This window comes from Carcharodon carcharias, chromosome 1 (assembly GCF_017639515.1).
Source record: "Carcharodon carcharias isolate sCarCar2 chromosome 1, sCarCar2.pri, whole genome shotgun sequence".
Lineage (NCBI taxonomy): Eukaryota > Metazoa > Chordata > Chondrichthyes > Lamniformes > Lamnidae > Carcharodon > Carcharodon carcharias.
The window spans coordinates 221217011-221234678 of NC_054467.1; the positions used below are offsets into that span (position 1 = coordinate 221217011).

The 17668-nt window shown below is 42.1% G+C and overlaps 1 protein-coding gene across 7 annotated transcripts in view; it reads right to left on the minus strand.

Moving 5' to 3' along the window:
- Positions 1-11009: 11009 nt before the first annotated feature.
- me2 (malic enzyme 2, NAD(+)-dependent, mitochondrial) overlaps positions 11010-17668 on the minus strand; it is a 93530-nt gene continuing 86871 nt past the window's right edge. For all 7 annotated transcript variants that reach the window (XM_041191956.1, XM_041191949.1, XM_041191924.1 and 4 more), the window contains 2 exons: positions 16290-16388; positions 11010-13008 (listed from right to left, as the gene is read on the minus strand). In XM_041191956.1, coding sequence (XP_041047890.1) covers positions 12847-13008; positions 16290-16388 — 261 coding nt within the window. In that variant the 3' untranslated portion in view covers positions 11010-12846. The remainder of the gene's footprint in view (positions 13009-16289; positions 16389-17668) is intronic.

Genomic DNA, 17668 nt, shown 5'->3' on the forward strand with positions numbered 1-17668 from the left:
CTGTTTATGGGGAATGTGACACTTTCCTTGTTCTAGTCCTACTCAAGCCCCCTCCCACAACTTTTTTTTCAGTACATCGATGACTGTTTTGGTGCTGCTTCATGCTCTCATCTGGATCTGGAAAAATTTATCAACTTTGCTTCCAATTTCCACCCCTCCAATCATTTTCACATGGTCCATCACTGACACTTCCCTTCCCTTCCTTGACTTCTCTGTCTGTCTCTTTCTGGTGATAGGCTGTCCACCAATTTATTACAAGCCCACTGACTCCTATAGCTACCTCGACTACAGCTCCTCACACCTCGCTTCCTGTAAGGACTCCATCCCATTCTCTCAGTTCCTTTGCCTTCTTCACATCTGTTCTGATGATGCCACTTTCCAAAACGCCGCTTCTGACACGTCTTCATTCTTCCTTAACCGAGGATTCCCACCCAGTGGTTGACAGGGCCCTCAACCACGTTCGACCCATCTTGCATGCCTCTGCCCTGACACCTTCCTCTCCCTCCCAGAACCATGATAGGGTCCCTCTTGTCCTCACTTTGAATGTGGAGACTGGTGGGATGAAAAGGATCACCCTTTGCCATTTCCACCAACTCCAGCATGATGCCACCACCAAATACATCTTCCAATCACCCCGCCGTCGACTTTCTGTAGGGACCGTTCCCTCCTGGACAGCCTAGTCCATTCCTCCATCACCTCATCCCCCTCCCATGGCACCTTCCCATGCAATTGCAGAAGGTGCAACACTTGCCATTTTACGTCCTCCCTCCTCACCGCCAAGGGCCCAAACACTCCTTTCATGTGAAGCAGCACTTCACTTGCATCCCCTTCAATTTAGTCTACTGCATCCTCTGCTATGTAGCAGAGGCCAAACACAGACTGGGTGACCACTTTGCGGAACACTGGTCTGTCCACAAGCATGACCCTGACCTTCCTGTTGCTAGCCATTTCAACACACCACCCTGCTCTCGTGCCCACATGTCCATCTTTGGTCTGCTGCAATGTTCCAGTGAAGCTCAACGTAAACTGGAGGAACAGCACCTCATCTTCTGATTAGGCATTTTACAGCCGTCCGGACTTAACATGGAGCTCAACAACTTCTGACCATGAACCCTCTCCTCCATCCTCACCCCATTTTTATTCCTTATTTTCAAAATTCATTTTTATTTTTTATCTACTTATTTTTATTTATTTTCATTTTTATTCATTGCTTTATCCCCACCTTTTATCTTATTTCTGATCTTTTTTCCCACCATTATCCCCTCCCCCACCCCACCGGGGCCATCTGCCACTTGTTCATGTTGTTCTTTCCAGAGTGCTTACCCTTGTCCTGCTGTTACCACATTCTGCTTTTTGACCTTAATGCCATCATCAGCACCTCCTTTAGCCAATAACGCCACCATTAACACCCCTTTGTCCTTTTATTCATGGCACCTTTGCCAATCTCTCCTTTGCCACTACCTATCACTGGCCTTCGATCTGGCTTCACCTGCTCCATCCCCCCTAAACAGTACAAATTTCATTACATTTTTACTTCTCTTTAGCTCTGAAGAAGAGTCATACGGACTCGAAACGTTAACTGTCTTTCTCTCCACAGATGCTGTTAGGCCTGCTGAGCTTTTGCAACATTTTCTGTTTTTGTTCCTAATAACTGAACATTAGACCCAATGCTTGGGAGATTACTGTGTGTTCAAAATTGGTTGGTCTTTGTGTTGTGTAGCTTCCATCAATCTAATTGATTGTAGGTAGACCTGTGAATGTTAGAAACTCCTATTTTGTCATCTGCTATTCCATAGCCATCCCCACGAGCTGAGTATTAGAGTGTGGCTGACAGAAGCTGCAGTCAAGGCTGCAGCCACAGCTGACTGGTGCTATACCGAGAATGAGATGAGGAGGAATTTCTTCTCTCGGAGGGTAGTGAATCTGTGGAATTCTTTACCACAGAGGGCTGTAGAGGCTGGATTGTTAAGTACATTCAAGGCTGAGATCGACAGATTTTTAATCAGTAAGGGAATCAAGGATTATGGGCAAAAGGTAGGAAAGTGGAGTTGGAGGATTGAGGAGCTATGATCTCACTGAATGATGAAGCAGACTCAATGGGTCAAATGGCCTACTTCTGCTCCTAAATCCTATGGTTTGTCAGATCAGCCATGATCATATTGAATGGCAGAGCTGTCTCAATGCGCCAAATGGCCTACTTGTGCTCCTACGTTTCATGGTCTTATGGTAGCTTTTCTGTTGGTTAACAGGCAGAGAACATAGTAGGAATAAACAGGTCATTCTCATGTTGGCAGGCAGTGACTAGTGGGGTACCGCAAGGGTCAGTACTTGGGCCTCAGCTGTTCACAATATATATCGATGATTTGGATGTGGGGCCCAAATGTAATATTTAAAAGCTCGCAGCTGACACAACACAAATTCCCACCTCGCTTTATGAGGAAGATGCAAAGTAGCTTCAAGGGGTTTTGGACAGACTTAATGAGTGGGCGAGAACATTGGCAGATGGAATACATTGTGGAAAAATGTGAGATTATCCACTTTGGTTGGAGAAACAGATGTGCAGAGTTTCTTAAATGGTAAGAGATCAGAAAGTGTAGATGTACAAAGGGACCTGGGTGTCCTCGTCAATAAGTCACTGAAAGCTAACATGCAGGTGCAGCAGGCAATTAGGAAGGTTAATGGTATGTTAGCCTTTATCATAAGAGGATTTGAATACAGGACTAGCAAAGTCTTGCTTCAATTGTATAGAACCTTGGTTAGACCCCACCTGGAGTAGTGTGTGCTGCTTTGGCCCCCTTCCCTTAGGAAAAATATTATTGCCATAAAGGGAGTGTAACGAGGGTTCACCAGACTTGTTCCCGGGATGGCAGGACTGTCTTATGAGCCTGTATTCTGTAGAGTTTTGAAGAATGAGAGGTGATCTCATTGAAGTCTACAAAATACTTAAAGGAATAGACGGGGTAGATGCAGATAAGATGTTTCCCCTGGTTGGGACGCTTAGAGCCAGGGGGCACAATTTCAAAATAAGGGGGAAGCTACTTAGGACCAAGGTGAGGAGAAATCTTTTGCTCAGAGGGTTGTGAATCTTTTGAATTCTCTACCCCAGAGGAAGCTCAGTCACTGAGTATGTTTAAAGCAGAGCTTGACAGACTTCTAAATATCAATGACAAAAGGATATGGGGATAGTGTGGGAAAAAGACGCTGAAATGGATGATCAGCCATGATCATATTGAATAATGGGGCAGGCTCAATGTGCTGAATGGCCTAGTCCTGCTCCTATGTTCCTAGAAGTTGGGATTTTAAAATGGCCAATTATATTGGCAAACAACAATGGGAAAACATTTAAAACGGTGTTCAGAGCACAGGAAAAACATTATACAAAAGCAAAATACCGCAGATGCTGGAAATCTGAAATGAAATCAAAATGCTGGAAATACTCAGCAGGTCATGCAGCTTCTGTGGAGAGAAACAGAGTTAATGTTCAGAGACGATGATAAACTGCCCCATAATCAACTAATGAATAAAGTCAGAGAATGAGATTAGGAGACGAGTTGCTGGCTGGCTTCAAGACAGAAAGCAGAGAGTGGGAGTAAAGGATAGTGATTTTGGAGCAAAAGGTGGGAAGCAGTGTTCCATAAAGATCAGTGCTGGGATCACTGCTATTTACAATTCATATTAACGATTTGGACTGTGGAATCCAAAAACGCTATTTCTAAATTTGTGGATGACACCAAATGGGGTAATAGTCAATACCAAGGAGGGCTGCAACAAATTACAGAAGACTTGCAGAATGGGAAAATAATTGGCAAATGAAATTCAACACAGGCAGTACATTTTGGTGGGAAAAATAGGGAGGTCACTTGAAAGCTGCAAGTCTAGGTGGAGAAAAGGAACAAAGGGATCTCAAGAGTACAAATACCAACACTAAAAGTTGCAACACAGCAAGGCAATAATAAAAAAAAAGCACCAGCCTTATTTCCAGAAGGATAGGATTGAAAGGTAGGGAAGATATGCTAAATCTGTATTGAACCTTGGTTAGATCAAACTGAGTACTGTGTGCATTTCTGCTCACCATAATATCAAAAGGATAGAAGGGCACTGCAGAGGGTACAATGATTTACAAGAATGATTCCTGATAATACGTATCCATGCATTTCTGGTAAGTATTGAGAGGCTGGGGCTCTTTTCTCTTGGAGAAAAGGTGGCTGAGGGTGACCTAATAGGTCATTAAAATAATGAATGTTCTTGATTGTGGATGTGGAGAGAATATTTCCTCTTATAGGGAAGAACAAAACTTGAGGCCATTATATAAGAAAGTCACCAAGAATTCCAATAGGGAATTCAGAAGGAACGTATTTACTTGATGAGTGGTAAGAATGTGGAACACACTACCACAGTGTGTTTGAAACAAGAGCAAAGATGCATTTTAGGGAAGCTAGACAAGCATTTGAGGGAGAAAGGAATAGATGGTTACCATGGTAGATTTAGATGAGAAAAGATGGGAGGAGACTTGAGTGGAGCACAAATATCAGCATAAACTGGCAGGTCCAATTGGCCTATTTCGGTGTCATATATCCTATGGGCAGAATTCTTATTTCGATGGGTGGGCTGGCCCCACCTGCTTGGCAGCGGGCAGGCAGCTGAACTCCACCGCTGAAATGGGGCCCGCCGCCATTTTGAGTGGGAGGGCCAATTAAGGCCCGCCTAGCGGCCTGCCCGCTATGCACTTCCTATATGGTTTTTTTTGGGGTGGGGGAGTTCCCCATCTGTCATAGAGCGCACATCTCCCTGAGACAGAATGCTATCTCAGGGAGATCAGTGACAGTGTCAAAAACATTAAAAATAGAAGAATATAAAACTTATTAACATGTTCCCCTCATGTGACAATGGCACACAAGATGGGACATGTTAATAAATATAACATAACACTTATTAAAGTTTTTAAAAAGGAACATGAAACCTCATCCCGCCAGTGGATGAGGTTTCATGCATAATCAGGAGCCCACTGGGGCTCCTGGCCTGCCCGCCAGCCTTAAGGTTGTACGGGCAGGTCTTTAACAATCTTAATTGCTCTATCAATGGCCTTAATTGGCCATTGACAGGTCGGCGGGTGGACAGCAGATTTCACTGTCCGCCTGCCTTCCTGAAAATTTAAAGGGACTGGGATGATGTCAGGGGTTCCTCCCGACGTCATCCCATATCACGTTCCCGTCGGCGAGCGGGCCCCGCCCCCAAATCGCAGACTGGACAATCCTGGCCTATGTAACTCCACCTTTCCTCACTTTCACCATATCTATCAATTCCCATCCAAAAATCTATCGATCTCCGTCTTGAATGTGCTCAATGACTGAGTATACAGGTCTTGGGAGTAGAGAGTTCCAAAGATTCAGAACCCCTTGACTGAAGAGCTTTCTCATCATCCTATGTAGCCTACCATTTATTCTGAAATTCAACCCTAGTTCTAGACTTCCCAGTCAGATGAAACATCCTCCCATCATCTACCTTTCTAGTTCCTTCAAGTTTTGTATGTTTCAATGAGATCACTTCTGATTGTTCTTTACTCTATGGAATGTGGCTCTAATCTACTAAATCTCTCCCATAAAACAATCCCCTAGTGCCAGGAGGAATTAGTTTAACAAACTTTCATTGCACGCCCTCTACAACAAGTATATCCTTCCTTAGAGGACCAAAACTGAACAGTACTCCAGGTTTGGTCTCTCCTAGGCCTTGTACAGTTGGAGGAAGACTCCAGACTCATACTCCAATCCCTTTGTAATAATGGCAAACTCACCACTTTCCTTCCCAATAGCTTGCTGTACCTATATCTTAACTTTGATTAGTGTACAAGAACATACAAATCTCTCCGAATGTTAACATTTCCCAGTCAATGGAACCATAGAAAAGTTACGGCGTATAAAAAAGCCATTCAGCCCATCATACCTGCGCCAGCCGAGAAAGAAAAACCAAAAAAACTAGCCACCCATTCTAATCCCACCTTCCAGCACCTGGCCCATAGCCTTTCAGGTTACAAGACTTCAGGTGTAGATCCACGTACCTTTTAAATGAGTTGAGGATATCTGCCTCCATGAGCAAACCAGGCAGCAAATTCCAGACACCCAACACCCTCTGGGTGAAGAAGTTTTTCTTGTCCCCTCTAATCCTTCTACCAATCCCCTTAAATCTTTGCCCCCCTGATAATTGATCTTTCCGGTAGAGGAAACAGGCCCTTCCTGTCTACTCTATCTAGGCCCCTCAGAATCTTGTACACCTCAAATAAGTCACTCCTCAGCCTCTTCTGTTCTAAGGAAATCAATCCTAGCTTAGGCAATCCTTCCTCATTGCTGCAATTTTCAAGCCCTGACAACATTCTTGTAAATCTCCAGAGCAATTATATCCTTCCTGTAATACGTCCATCAGAACCAAACACAAAATTCCAGCTGTGGACTAACCATTGCTTTATACAGTTCCAGCATTACATCCCTGCTTTTGTACTCAGGGGATACAGCTCTGCTTCAAATGAAGAGTGCAGGAGGGGGTGCCAGGAGCAGCACCAGGCATACCTAAAAATGAGGTGTCAACCTGGTGAAGCAATAACACAAGACTACTTGTGTGCCAGACAGCATAAGCAGCAAGAGACAGGCAGAACTAAGTGATCCCACAACCAAAGGATCAGATCTAAACTCTGTAATCCTATCACATTCAGTCGTGTATGGTAGTGAACAATTAAACAACTCACTGGAGGAGGAGGCTCCACAAATATCCCCATCTTCAATGATGGGGGAGCCCAGCACATCACTAGCAAAAGATAAGGCTGAAGCAATTGCTACAATCTTCAGCCATAAGTGCCGAGTGGATGATCCATCTTAGCCTCCTCCAGAGGTCCCCAGCACCAGATACCAGTCTTCAGCCAATTCAATTCACTCCACGTGACATCAAAAAACAGCTGAAGGCACTGGATAGTGCAAAGGCTATGGCCCTGAAAATATTCCAGCAATAGTACTGAAGACTTGTGCTCCAGAGCTTGCTGCAGTGGCCAAGCTGTTCCAGTACAGCTACAACACTGGCATATACCTGGCTACGTGTAAAATTTCCCAAATGTGTCCTGTACACAAAAAGCAGAACAAATCCAACCCAGCAATTACGCCTCATCAATCTACTCTTGATCATCAGTAAAGTAATGGAAGGGGTCATCAACTGTGCTATCAAGTGGCACTTGCTTAGCAATAACCTGCTCGCTGACACCCAGTTTGGGTTCTGCCAGGGCCACTCAGATCCTGACTTCATTATAGCCTTGGTTCAAACATGGACAAAAGAGCTGAACTCCCAAGGTGAGGTGAGAGTGACTGCCCTTGCCATCAAGGTCACATTTGATGGAGCATGGCATCAAGGAGCCCTAGCAAAACTGGAGTGAATGGGAATCAGGGGGAAACCTCTCCACTGGTTGGAATCATACCTAGCACAAAGAAAGATGGCAGTGGATTTTGGAGGTCAGTCATCTCAGCTCCAGTACATCACTGCAGGACTTCCTCAGGATAGTGTCCTAGGCCAAAGCATCTTCAGCTGCTTCATCAATGACCTTCCTACCAACATTGGTCAGAAATGGGGATGTTCGCCAATGATTGCACAATGTCCAGCACCGTTCATGACTCAGTTACTGAAGCAGTCTATGTCTAAATGCAGGAAGACCTGGACAATACCCTGGCTTGGACTGGTAAGTTGCAAGTAACATTCGCGCCACACCAAGTGCCTGGCAATGACCATCTCCAACAAGAGAGAATCTAACCATCGCCCCTTGATGTTCAATGGCATTACCATCAGTGAAACTCCCGATAAGCAACATCCTTGGAGCTACCATTGACCAGAAACTGAAATGGACTAGCCATATATGTGGTTACAAGAGCAGGTCAGAGGCTAGGAATCCTGTGACGAGTACCTCACTTCCTGACTCCCCAAAGCCTGTCCACCATCTACAAGGCACAAATCAGGAGTGTGATGGAATACTCCCCATTTGCCTGGATAAGTGCAGCTCCCACAACACTCAAGGAGCTTGACACTGTCAAGGACAAAGCAGCCCGCTTGATTGGCACCACATTCACAAGTATTCACTCCCTCCACCACCGAAACACAGTAGCAGCAGTGTGTACCATCTACAAGGTGCACTGCAGGAATTCACCAAGGCTCCTTTGACAGCACCTTCCAAACCCACGGCCACTATCATCTAGAATGACAAGGCCAGCCGATAGGTGGGAATACCACCACCTGGAAGTTCCCTTCCAAGTCACTCACCATCCTGACTTGTAAATATATCGCCGTTCCTTCACTGTCGCTGGGTCAAAATCCTGGAACTCCCTTCCTAACAGCACTGTCGGTGTACCCATACCACATGGACTGCAGCAGTTCAAGAAGGCAGCTCACCATCACCTTTTCAAGGACAATTAGGGATGGGAAATAAATGCTGGCCCAGCCAGTGAAGCCCACATCCAATGAATGAATTAAAAAAAATTAGTTCCCAGTTGATCTCTTTGTAACCAAAGGCAGAATTTTCTGCCTGTCGGACGGGCAGGCCCAACCCAATCTTCGGCGAGCTGGGAGCCAATCCCCGCCGGAGAAGCGGGCCCTGCCGCCATTTTACATGGGTGGGCCAATTAAGGCCTGTCCAGTGTGACGTCCGGCGGGAAGGGGGGGGGGGGTGATTCCCCAAAAGTGAGTGTGCTCTTTTGCGCATGTGCACGATAGAGCGCACATCTCCCTGAGGCAAAGTGCTGCCTCAGGGAGATTGCTGACACTTTCAAAAATATTTATAATAGAAAAGAAAATTCCCCAACATGTCCCCTTCAAATGACATCACACAAGATGGGACATGTTCATAATTTACATTATACCTTTATTAAAACTTTTGCCACTGGATGAGGTTTCATGTTTTCTCTATTTGCCGCCGGGGCTCCTGGCCTGCCTACCAACCTTAAGGTTGGACGGGCAGGTCCTTTAATTGTTTAAATGACCCTGTCAATGGCCTCAATTGGCCATTGACAGGTCGGCAGGCCTGCAGTTGATTTTGCAGTGCCCCCACCTTCCTGAAAATTTAAATGAGGTGGGATGATGTCGTGGGTTCCCCTGACACCATCCCGCGTCATTTTACATGTCAGCGAGCGGACCCTGCCCCCTGCTCACCAATGGCAAAATTCTGCCCCATGTCTCTGTAATGGCTACAAGATTATACTTATTAACTTCTATTTGTGCCATTAATTCATTTATTTTGTTCCGAACACTATGTGCATTTAAGAGCCATTAATTTTGCCTTTTTACCATTTTTCCCCCCTTTGACCCTATTTTCTGCTTTTTAAAAAACGTTTGCACACTCTGTCCCTTCCTGTCACACTGAGTATCATTACTCAAGTAGCTGCCCTTCAAATGCCACCATATCCTTTTGCTTGCAAGCTTACTTATCCCCTCTCCAGAAACCTCCCTCCCTTCTATTTAGTTTTAAGCTCTCTCTACAGCCCTAGTTATTCAATTCGCCAGGTTATTGGTCCCAGTACAGTTCAAGTTGAAGCCCATCCCACCGGAACAGCTCCTCATTACTGATGCCAATGCCCCATTAACTCTTTGACTTTATTTACCCTATGCCAGTTCGCCCGTGGCTCAGGTAGTAATCCTGAGATTATTACCTTGAAGGTTTTGCTTTTTAATTTAGCTCATAACTGTTCAAATTCTTTCAGCAGAACCTCCATTCTGGTCCTATCAACGTCGTTGGTACCAACGTGGATGACGACAACTGGATCTCTCCCCTCCCACTTTTAAGTCCCTCTCCAGCCCCGAGGAGATGTCCTTCACCCTGGCACCAGACAGGCAACACAGCCTTTGGAACTCATGCTCATGGCTGCAAGAAACAGTATCTATCTCCCTAATTATACTGTCCCCCTACCACTACTACTTTCTTATTTCCTCTCCCTACTTGAATGGCTGGCTCCCTGTACCACAGTGCCATGGGCAGTTTGTTCATCCTCCCTGCAGTCCCTGCTCTCGTCCACACAGCTTGCAAGAACCTCGTAACTGTTGGACAATCTCAGGGACTGAGGCACCTTGAACTCTACTCCCTGGGTCCCCATACCCACCTCACCTGCAATCATACCCTTCTGTCCCTGATCACAGACCAAATTCAAATTATCTAACTTGTGGGGTGTGTCCAGAGCTGAGGTGAGAGTGACTGCCTTTGTAATCAAAGCAGCAATTGACAGTATCAAAGCGCTCCAGCAAAACTGGAGTCAATGGGAATCTGGGGGAAAACTCTCCACTGATTGGAGTCATACCTAGCACAAAGAAAGATGGTTTGGTTGTTGGAGGTCAATCATCTCAGTTCCAGGACATCACTGCAGGAGTTCCTCAGGGTAGTGTCCTAGGCTCAACCATCTTCAGCTAATGCATCAATGACCTTCCTTCCATCATAAAGGTCAAAGGTGGGGATGTTTGCTGATGATTGTACAATGTCCAACACCATTTGTGGCAACTCAGATACTGAAACAGTCCTTGTCCAAATGCAGCAAGACCTGGACAATATCCTGGCTTGGGCTGGTAAGTAACAAGTAACATTCGCACTACACCAAGTGCCCGACAATGACCATCTAATTTTCAGCTATTTAAAGACACTCCGTAACTGCAGTTTCTCACCAACCAATGAACTTATGGTTTTTGTGTGGTGTCTCTGTTTTTGAAGCTTAGCCAGTTTCCAAGTATTTCAGGTCGGATTCCCTCTGCTCCCCAAGCCTCTTAACCATCTAAAAATATTCTGCTTTTCTATTATGCCAAATGAAATTGATAACTTCCTGTGGAGTTTTTATTCTTCAAAAGGAATGTATACTCATTGAAAATTATGATTTTTTTTCAATGTTTGCCATTGCTAATCTACCATGATGTAGCAATTGAGCTGAGAAAGCATGACCGATTTCAGTTCAGATGGGGAATTGTTAGAATCTTTATAGAGTATCTTATAAGCAAATATGCTCCTCTACTTAACTGAATCCATTTGAATTTTATTGCATACTAACACAAAAATATTGAAAACTGTTTCATTAGTTCAGTAATAAACAAATACAGACAAAAACCAATTCATAATACATGGACAATCAGTAAATCTGCCAACATGGTTAATATTCAATGTAAAGGCTCCATGAAGAAAAGTTGAGAAAACACAAAAACCATCCATCTTAGAAAGGGAATGAGGAATTAAAAGACATGGGAAAAAAATCAATATTGTTCCAAACAGTTAACACCGATCATCAATAAATAAACTCTTTGCCACACAAGTATTTCCTTCAGTGCATTTGATTCTGATAACAGCATTTTCTTTAAATCACAGGCAAGTTTTAGATAAATAGGACTTTGTGATCATCGGAATAGAAATGAAAAAAATTCTAATTCCAATCCTGAATTTGAATTGTAAGTGCTCTCGACCTTTCTGGTCTCCTTGGGGACTTCTCGTTTCATTATTTCCTGGGAGAAGAGTAACATCACTAATTCGTGTGGTTAGTCTTCAAAAGTATTACAGTATTCCACTTCAAAAGGTGCTGCTCTCAAAATTGTACATCAACACTTCATAACAGGTATAGATACATTTATCAGGTCCACTCAATTACCAACAAACATACTAAAAAGCAGAATGTTCCTACTGGAGCTAGGCAAAGTACCACTTTTCATTCAAGTGGCTGTACCTCCCTACATATCAGCTCAGGCAATGGATATTATCATGTGGAAAAGCTGTGACATAGGGTCATACAGAATATTTGCATTGAAATAGCCCAACAAAACTTGCCAACATATTGGCAGAATCATTAATATTGCATTCTTATAACCAACAGTTTAGTACTCAAAAATGACAAGCAAATCTATCCCTTTGAATGTAATAACTGACTGATACATCATGATTGAGAACAAAATAGTGAAGACGCTAGAAATCTGGAAAAGAAACAAATGCTGGAAATTCTCAGTCAAGCAGCACTGATGGAGACTGGAACAGAGAAACATTAGTTCTGTTTCTCCACGGATGTTGTTTGACCTGTTGAGTATTCTTAGCATTTTGTTTTTATCTTGCATTCCTAATGTATATTGTCATTCAGGTTTGCCGTGTCGAATCATACTTTGGATACTATATGTAAAAAAATCCAGAACCTCCAAGCATAAGTTCCAATAATTAAGTCTGCTTTCAAAAATGTTATTTTATCATTTTCTATACACTTGCCACTCTCACACACCCAACATATAAAGTGAACAGGTTCAGAATTTAAGATAGAAGAAAATAATGATGTAGCTAATGCTTTCCTGATCCCTTAGCAGTAACAAAGTAGATAGCAGTTTTTTTTTTAAATGCAGGCCAAGGTAATGCAGCACTGAACTTAGTCGCAGGAATCTAGATGCTGAGCCAAGTCAGAAACTTGTGAATTCAAGCCCCACTTCAGGATTTGAGCACATAATCAACAGAGAATCAGGTACTACAGCGTTGTTAGAGGAGTCAACTTTCAAATGAAAGTTGGTTTGCAAATTGGCAACTGCATTTTCCTACAGAACAGTGGCTATACCTCTGAAGGATGAATTGGCTGTAAAGAATTTTGGGACATCAGGCAGTGAAAAACACCATATACACACAAGTTCTTTCTTCCTTCGAAAGAAGTTGCATATTTCCAATGAATACTGGTTAATGGAAGTTGAAAAAGGGATTAAGTTAGCAAAACTATTTCTTATGATACAAAGAGAGAGTCTAGCAAGCTAGGAGATGATCCTCTGCCCGCTGAAAAAAATCAGATAATTAGTGGATAGACACTTCAGCAGGAATTTGTTAAACATGGCATATGATTACAAATTGGGTAGTTTTGTTGCAGACTCTGGCCAATCATAAATGTCTGGAAGGAACGACTCATAGTCCGTCTTCCACACTCTGGACAGAAAAAACCCTTCTTTGTCCTTAGGCTCTGGGAACTCGAAAGCTAGGTTGTTTGCATATAAGTACTCTGTAACCTAGAACAAACATAAACAAATTAAAACTTCCATGCAGCAGCGGAATATGCCAAGGGTATGATACCTGTAAATACATGAGTGCAAGATCGATTTTCTATGAAAAGTGTAAATCTCTAATGGAAATGAGAAACAAAAGAAAAATTGCAAAATATGACGGCTAGAAAAGCACCAGGAAAACAGGGAAACAATGATCTCTCCTGTGGGATAGCAGCGATGTCAAACAAGTAAAACACATACAAGAATATTCTGAGACAGCATACCAGATTATCCTTCACTTAATCATTTTACACAGAGTGAAATAAAGATTGAGATATAGACTTGGGTTTAAAAGTAGAAATTGAAATATTAAACTTGAAAAATAGTAACTATTTTAAAAAGTTTTGGAAGACTTTATCATCATAAGGAGAAATTTGACATTCCGCAATATAAAATTCGTTTTTCAGGGCCAGAGAGTTTGTTAATTATGAACTACCATTAAAAACCTAGTTACATCTCATTCAACAAATATGGAGGACAAGTTTATGGAATGTATCCAAGATGGTTTTTTGATCAAAACAATGATAAAAACAAAAAAACTGCGGATGCTGGAAATCCAAAACAAAAACTAAAAAATACCTGGAAAAACTCAGCAGGTCTGGCAGCATCAGCGGAGAAGAGTACAGTTGACGTTTCGAGTCCTAATTACCCTTCAACAGAACTGAAAAAATTGTTCTGTTGAAGGGTCACGAGGACGCGAAACGTCAACTGTACTCTTCACCACTGATGCTGCCAGACCTGCTGAGTTTTTCCAGGTATTTTTTAGTTTTTGGTTTTTTTGATCAATATGTCAAGGAACCAAGTAGGGAACATGCTATTTTTGATATACTGTATGGGAAAGGATTAAATAACTTTGTAATAAAGGGATCTCTAGGGAAGAGTGGTCAAGAATTCTGAGGTTAAAAGTGATTTAGTTTACTCCTAATATCCACCCTTACCTGGTTTGGCCTACATGTGACTCCAGACCAACAGCAAGGTGGTTGACTCTTAATTGCCCTCTGAAGTGACCCAGCAAGCCACTCAGTTGAAGGGCAATCCGGGATGGGCAACAAAATGCTGGTCTTGCCAGCAATGCCCACATCACATGAAAGAATAAAAAGTACTAAACCAGGGTCTAAAATCTAAACAGAAACTACTTGGGTATGAGGGGCAAGATGGGCAATGTAGACTGGGAAACTACATGAAGAGATATGAAAGTAGGCAAGCAATGGCTAGCATTTATGTACAAATATACTTTCCGTAAGGCACAAAACCGCATAGCAAAAGTGCTCTAACCATGGCTAGTAACAGGAGTTAAAGATAGTATTAGATCAAAGGAAAAGGCTTATACTGGTGTCAAAAAGAGTAGGTCTGAGGATTGGAAGAATTTTAGAATTCAGTAAAGAGCACCAAAACATCGACACAAAAAGCAAAAAATGAGAGAGCAGGCCAGCAATAAAAATATATTGTAGAAGTTTCCAAAGGTACATGAAGAATAAGAGATAAATTAAAGTAAATATAGGCCCATTAGAGACAAACACAGGTGGCAAAAGTTATAATGGAGGATAAGGAAACGGCACAGATATTAAACCAGTAGTTTCTATCTGTGCTCGGTAGAAGACACAAAAGCATTCCAGAAATAAGAAAAGCATTCCAGCATTTAGTGAGAATGAGGAACTTAAAGAAATCAGTAAATATGTAAAGAACTAGCACTGGAGAAATTAGTGGGACTAAGTGACAACAGATCCCCTGGACCTGACGGCTTGCATCATAGGGTTTTAAAAGATGCAGCTGCAGAGATACTGGATGCATTAGTTTTGATCTTCCAGAATTCCTTAGATTCTCAAACAGCTTCCAAGGATTGCAAAGTAGCAAACTTAACCTTGATTTTTAAGATAGAAGAGAGAGAAAATGGAGAACTATAGATTTTCCAGCATTTTCTGTTTTTGTTTCAGATTTCCAGCATCCGCAGTATTTTGCTTTTAACTATAGCTTATTAGTACATGGCAAAATGCTAGAATTTATTATTAAGAACGCGGCAGCAAGGCACTTAGAATATCACAATGACAAAGCAGAGTCAATACAGACTTATGAAAGGCAAATAGTATTAAGCCCAGGGATACTATACTTTATTAACTGCTCTCTCCACCTGTCCTGCCACCTTCAATGATCTATGCAGACCCTTGTCTTCAACATTCACAGCCTCTTGAGAATGTGTGTTCTGTTTTTCCGCTACCTTTTCTGTGAAAAAGTGCTCCTTGATTTCACTCCTATTTGGCCCACCTCTAACTTTAGGTTTATGCTGCCTTGTTCTGGACTCCCCCATGAGATAATGTGATGCACAGAGAAACTATTAAATAATCATTTTAAATATCTCCACTGGAAAAGTCCTTCAGCCTTCTGAACACAGGCTAAGTTTATGCAACCGGTCCTCAGTTTAGCTTTTTTTAAGCCCTGATATCATTCTGGTCAATTTGCAATGTGGCTCTTCCAAAAACAGCACATCTTCCCTGAGCTTCAGTGCCTGTACACCAGACGGAGTCTGACTAAGGCTCTGTGCAACTGAAGCACAACTTGCTCATTTTTGATTTCTTAATCCACACAAGATAAAGGCCAATATTCCATCAGTCATTTTGATTACCTTTTGTACTTGAGATGTAACTAGGTTTTTAATGGCATACCGAGTTCATAATTAACAACCTCTCTGGCCCTGAAAAACGAATTTTATATTTGGTTAAATAGCTACTCAAATCCCTTTGCTCCTCCACAGCTCCTGGTCTTTTAACATGATGAAAATATGTGCACTCCTCTACATAGGTTTTTGAAAGAAAAAGATAAGGAAATCTCAAATTTTATAAACATTGAATATTTGTATTAAAAAATTGGAAGTATGAAAAAGTCTGTGCCCTCATACATTCAAAACAATACATTAACCATTCTACCATAAGGTTGGCTAAATGTTGTATCTTAAAAAAATCAAAAATACTCATTAGTGATGGATTCCCATCACTCTAATGAGAAGACAGTCTAGACATAGACAGAAATAATGCATCAGGAAAGACAAAACTCACCATTTTCTAACCCCAGAATTTTATTCTTCCCACACGAAAAAATACAGACATCAACAACTGCACAACAGTGGCCCTGTACAATACAGACAATGGATGCACACTTGCCAATTTGAGGGTCCCAGTGGTTTCATCCTTGCAATCACCTTTTATATAGTAAATAAAATGTGTACACTTCCAGGTAATAAGGATACTCACCTTAACTGCAGTTTTGATGGAGACTTCACGAATCTTAGATAGGGGTGGATAAAGGCTTCCTTGGGCTAATTCATCATTGGTCACCTGCTCAGCCAGTGCCTGCAGGAAAATTAAATGAGGAATTGTAGCACAAATACAAAACACAAACTAACCATTTTACTATACTGCAGCCCTAGTGGATTTCAGGAAGGCACTGCTGACATTTTGCCATTGACTAAATTGATTCAACAATAAATCAATTACTTCTAAATAGTGGAGTTAAAATTAATGAGTTCACTAATATTCACTTAAATTTACTTAGCTTCAGCTTTAACTTCAGTTGGGCACTGAGTAGCAGAAAATAGCTGGATCGGCTTCCAGAGCTGTCTCTCAGGGGTTTGCGTTTGTCAAGGGCAGGGCCAATGTAACACCCTTATTCAAAAAGGGAGGGAGACAAAAAACAGGTAACTATAGGCCAGTTATCTTAGCATCTGTCATTGGGAAAATGTTGGAGTCTATTATAAAGGATGCGATAGCAGAGAATTCAGAAATACATAATCTAATCAAGCAGAGTCAGCATGGCTTCATAAAGGCGAAATCATGCCTAACAAGTTTATTAGAATTCTTTGAGGAGGTAACAAGCAGGATAGATAAAGGGGAACCAGTAATGTAATATATTTGGATTGCCAAAAGGCGTTCAATAAGGCACCGCAAATAAGGCTGCCTAATAAGACAACAGCCCACGGTGTTGGGGATAGTATATTAGCATGGATAGAGGATTGGCTAACTAATAGAAGACAGAGTTGGGATAAGAGGGGCATTTTCAGGATGACAACCTGTAACTAGTGGAGTGCTACAGGGATCACTGCTTGAACCACAATTATTTACAATATATATTAATGACTTGGATAAGATAAGTGAATGTACTATCACCAAGTTTGCGGATGACAAAAACAGGAAGGAAGGCAAATGGTGAGGATAACACAAGGAGTCTACAGAGGGATATAGACAATTAAGTGAGTGGGCAAAAACTTGGCAGATGGAATATAATGTGCAAAAATGTGAGGTTATGCACTTTGGCAGGAAGAATAGAGGAGCTGAATATTATTTAAATGGAGAAAGACTGCAGAAGACAGCAGCACAGAGGGATTTGGGAGTCCTTGTGCATGAATCCAAAAAGCTAACATACAAGTTCAACAAGTGTTAGGGAATGCAAATGGAATGTTGGCCTTTATTTCAAAGGGAATGGAGAATAAAAATAGGGAAGTCTTGCTAAAACTATACAAGGCCACACCTAAAATAATGTGAACAGTTTTGGTCCCCTTATCTAAGGAAAGATGTACTAGCATTGGAGGCAGTCCAGAGAAGGTTCACTAGGTTGATCCTGGGGATGGAGGGAT